Source organism: Strongylocentrotus purpuratus, unplaced genomic scaffold (genome assembly GCF_000002235.5).
Source record: "Strongylocentrotus purpuratus isolate Spur 01 unplaced genomic scaffold, Spur_5.0 spur5_scaffold_3, whole genome shotgun sequence".
NCBI classification, from domain to species: Eukaryota; Metazoa; Echinodermata; class Echinoidea; order Camarodonta; family Strongylocentrotidae; genus Strongylocentrotus; species Strongylocentrotus purpuratus.
The window spans coordinates 25,226,569-25,231,435 of record NW_022145609.1 but is presented as its reverse complement, the minus strand read 5'-3'; the positions used below and the strand labels follow the sequence as shown (position 1 = coordinate 25,231,435).

The following is a 4,867-nucleotide window of genomic DNA, read 5'->3' as shown; positions in this document are numbered from 1 at the left end:
AGTACTGGAGTTTATCTTTAAACTCGGGGGGGGGGGGGGGGGGGGGGGGGGGGGGTAGGTAGGATTTTTACGCCACGTGTTCGTGTAGTCCCATATACATCTTTCTGTGTACAGTGTTTGTAACTTTACCAAATTTCTTATCATTTTGATGATTCTCTAGAACCTTGCAATACACACAAATTCTTATATGCTAGATGATCAACCTTTTCTGGTCGATTCCACCTTGTTTCTTTCACAGTACAATCGCATGACCAGAACTCAACTTCATCTTTAACAAAGATTTGTGCTTTAAATTTCATTATGTTATGAAAATGGCCTATTGTAGAAAGGCAAAATTGTTTGCCACAGTAATATTTATTGTTAGAAAATATAAGGTACTATTTTTGTGAAAGGAAACAGACCAACTTTTCCCTATATGAATTTTGTTGTTGTCAAGGAGTATTGCATGTATGTGTAGTTTACGATCTTGTCATGTGATTTAATACCAGAAAGGTGCTAAGCATAATTACAGTTGTATTAATCTTTTTTTTAAAGAAGGGAATATCAATTAAAACAATACTATTAACGAGCCTATCTGATGAAAATACAACTTTATATCAATGGAAAGCTGAATTATTAATATTAAGGAATTGAATATAGCTTTCCTTTCTGTATTGCACAAAAGCGAATTTAAACCTCATTTTACGCACCCCTCCAAAAGACAGATCAACAGGGGTCAAATTTGCAGCAAATATGGTGATAACATCTTATGTGGACAGTGGACCCAACTGGCTCGCCTCTGTAGCTGAGGCAATAAGCTGTGCTTAATTAATGTGAATTCATTGTGAATGTGCATACTCCAGATAAGATAGCCAGTTTTGAGGTCAACAACTTCAAATTTTCAAAGCTTTAGATTTTGATTTTTCAGAGAGTTGTTACTCCTCTGACAGACACTAAAATAGCATATAATTGATTATAGTCATCTATGGCTCACAAGCTTTTTATTGATATATAATTTTTTCTTTTCATTTTTCACTTCGGACAAGGTCTTTAACGTCAATTTTGTTGAATATAGCATAATACTTGGTCATGTCATGGGACATCAAACGACCAATCACCTTGGACTTGAAGACACTAAATTGATGGATTCATCCATTTTCTATTTTTCAGATGATGAATATGATTGAGATGGAGATGTAACAATTACAAAATGGCTGACAGTTTAACCCCAAGTGCCTCTACAAACCCTTTCAGTACTCACCCAGAGGAACAGGGAGGTAGGTACCTAAATCCTCAGGTTGACTGAGGGATGGCCATTGTTCAATCATCAAAAAAGTTGAGCGGTTTATTAAGATCAAAGATGTAGACTCAAGATTAACCCTTTCGATACCAAAGGTGCTTGAAAATGCTCCAGATTGGGGGGGGGGGGGGTGGGGTGAGGGTGGGGTGCACGATCAGTGGGGACCATAGGTAGAGAATCTGTGCTGTGTGGGGAGTGTGTAAGGGAGGAGGACAAAGAAGATTGAAGAATCAAACAAGATATATAAAAACAGACAGAATCTGGACTACCCAAGTGTACAAAAAGGGTACCTGGTAAAAAGAAATTTCTTGAATGCTTGAGCACCTTTCCATGGTAGCTCGGCTAAAGCCCGATAATAATATGATTGCAGTGCCCTCAGGGAGAACACTATTAATACTGATGAGGCTTGCTTGGGTGAAGAAGACATGTTGTTATTATTACTATTATTTAGAGAGAGAGAAGAAAAATAAGTAGAAGTTTCAAAAGAGATGGAGCCTTGTTCTATCTGTGCTTGCTTTTATATTTAATGATGTTTCAGGGCATCTCAATTTTGTGTGCACATGTAAGCTTCTCATGAACAAAGTAGTGAGAAGCCTATTTTGTTCATGCAGCAATGGCTGAAACATATACATGTATACATACAGCAGGAATGTAATCACAGAAATAAGGTCCTGCTGTAATGTCTTCCAAATATTTTTGCAAGAGTCAATTTAGTTGTTGTCAAAAGTTTTGTTGGTAGTTTCAGAACTGTTATATCACTATGAAATACATGTATATAAAGCTTGTAATGTTGCTATTTATCATTCAGTCCCTAGGCGGAACTGCCCATCTCCTCATAACCCCTTTAGTCTTCCTGCGAGGGCCAGTAGTCCCGGCAACCCTTTTGCTCCGCCCGTTGCCCCCTCTGCAGCCCCTTCTGATGAAGTGATTCCATTTAGTGATGTGTGTGAACCAATGCAACCCGTCAAACTAGACGTTATGTTTCCTGAGCTTGCCACGAATGATCTTCCAATCGCAACATCCAATACAACACATGATGTTGCTGCAACATATGGTGAGTCATCAGACTTCCCCGAGATATATCTTTCAAAGACACAGGAGGATGTCCCAACAAACCATGTTGCGGATGACCCGAGTTCTAGAATGTCCAGTTGGGGAAACAACACCAACAACAGCAACCGTGCAGACGAGACTGCAGAGAGCGGTTTTGGTGATGGTTTTGGTGATGGTTTTGGTGATGACTTTGGATCCCTGAGCCATACCGATGTGATCTTCAAGACTGGATTCATGGATAACAACTTCAAAGCTGTAGGAGGTAAGAATCTTGGAGTCAGATATGCTCAGGACCGTTAAATGTTTTCAGCTGTGGTATGAAGAGTCACCTTGTTTATGAAGTACTTAACAGAGGTCGAGAGTTTGTGTCCTGTTTGTGTCCTTTTTGTTACCGTGGTAACTTGAGAATCATTGAACAGATTTAACAAAACTTGGATGAAGTATGTATTAGCATGCAAGGATGACATGATTAGATTTGTTAAGTAAGAAGTCAAAGGCCACAGGTTACAGGGTCATGAAAGTGTTAAAAATACCAAAAATATCTTGTTACAAAGTATTGAAGAATTCAAACCAATCATGGCTCAGGTATTCTTGATGAAGGAACATTACATGTTTGCAGAGGCATATTGGAGATGCAGGCACATTCACATATCTGCCAACCCTCCTGAATAATCCGGAATATCCCGTTTTTCTGGATTTTTAGGACCCCAAAATGCGGGAGATCCCAGATTTTCAAAATTTCGATTTTGTTTTTGTTTTTTTGTTTTTTTGTTTTTTGTTGTTGTTGCTTAAGCCAAATTAGGCTTGTTTTATCACATGCCGCGATGTGAGAGTTCACGTATTGCATGCGTTGAAGGGCTGCATGATTGAGCGAATTTGTATTCACTTTTTTGCACAGATTTACCGCGTATTGCCAGTTACTGCCGCTGCATGTGCGAACGCCTGTTACGGGTACAGATTTCTTATTTTCGAAGACATACCGTGCTAAAAATTCTTAATTCTCATTTTCAAATGTTGGCAGGTATGCATTCATCTTGTTTAATTTTCATTTTCAGTCACAGCAGAAGAGGATGACCTGTGGTCCTCATCATTCATCATGGAAGACCCATCACCAGATGGAGAGACTCTCCAGTCATCAGGTGACCAGGAATCAACCAACCCTGAAGAAGAGACACGCACCCGGTCTGAAGATCAAAGTGGTATGCAGTTCCATTCCTACCGTACATCGGGGGCAGTTCCTGAGATTGACGAGCAGGGAATAGGGCTTTCAAACGCAAAGGTACATGTTGAAGTAGACTTTTTACCAGACTTAGCCGAAGGCCCATGGGATCCTTGGTCACCAGAAGACACCAAAAAACAGCTGTCTTTCCAAGACCAATCAACAAGCGATCCTCGGGCATCAAGAGGTCCAACCTTTGAACAATCACATTGGATTGAGAAGTCACAGGAATCCGGTGTCGAGGATATGTTTTCCATGCAAGGATCGGGTCGCTGGGGAGTCCGTGCCAAGGTGGACGCTGACAAAGAAAGAGGAAAGGAAGTGGATGAGTCTGGGCAAGATCCATGGGCTCCGTGTAAGAATACCAAAGAGGTTGCAGATCAAAAAGGAGCAAAAACGCTGGCACTTGATCTTTCAGCCCCCTTGTTTAATCCGTTTTCATCAGAGGACAGTTTCCGCTCATCCCTGCAGAAGGCTTTAAGTCCTTTCCAGGATGAGCCATCCAGGCCATTTCACCCTCAATATGATTCAAGTTCATTCCCATTTCTTGGAACATCCCAGCTCCAAGGAGAGGCCGTCAGCGGTCGCAGTGATCCTTGGAGTCCTAGTCTTAACCCTGATAACCAAGAAGGGAACCTTTCCCGAGGGAACAGTCCGTTCCACTTTCAAAATGATCCTACCTCAAACAGTACCAATTCCGGGCCGTTCCCATATCAGGGAAAGTCCCAGCTCCAAGTAGATGCCTTCCCGACCTACAATGATCCTTGGTCTCCTAGTCTTACCCCTGACAACCAAGATGTGCATGGTCCCAGAAGAAGCAGGTCACCCAATCCCTTCACACCGGTGGAAGACACTGCCAATCCTTTCTTGCATGACCTGGATCTACTGCCAGGAAAGCTTGGGAAGATGAATCAAAAAGAGGTCAGTGTTAAACTGTGTGTTTGATTGTTTCTTTTCGCCAAAGTACTATGAATGTGTTGTATGCTGTGTATGTATTTGTAAATAAGATCTTGAGGGCTTAGGGTTTGAGTTCTGTCCAAGGGACAGGTGATTAGTGCTTTTATCCTTTAGGACACTAGAAGCCTGTTTGGGTCTAGAACTAAAGATTTACCATTTCTACTAATATTGTGCTTTTCACCAAATATTATTCCCTCATTTATTGTCCTTCTCAAATATTTCAATACCCAGAGTTTTAGAGAGAGAGAGAGAGATCTTTGAAATAGTTTTTTGCTCCCGCCTCACTATATATATATCAAATAGAAATCTAATCTATCACCTATGGAATCCTGATGTTCCCTGTGTTACGTCTTTTGAAA

The 4,867-nt window shown here is 40.9% G+C and overlaps 1 protein-coding gene across 1 annotated transcript; it reads left to right on the top strand.

Annotated features, from left to right (window-relative positions):
- The first annotated feature begins 1,166 nt into the window (after positions 1-1,166).
- On the top strand, positions 1,167-4,638 carry LOC115928903. The gene is made up of 3 exons (XM_030996971.1): positions 1,167-1,256; positions 2,088-2,594; positions 3,388-4,638. The coding sequence occupies exons 1-3, from the start codon at positions 1,190-1,192 to the stop codon at positions 4,494-4,496; spliced, it is 1,683 nt and encodes a 560-aa protein (XP_030852831.1). The 5' UTR covers positions 1,167-1,189; the 3' UTR covers positions 4,497-4,638.
- Positions 4,639-4,867: the final 229 nt, after the last annotated feature.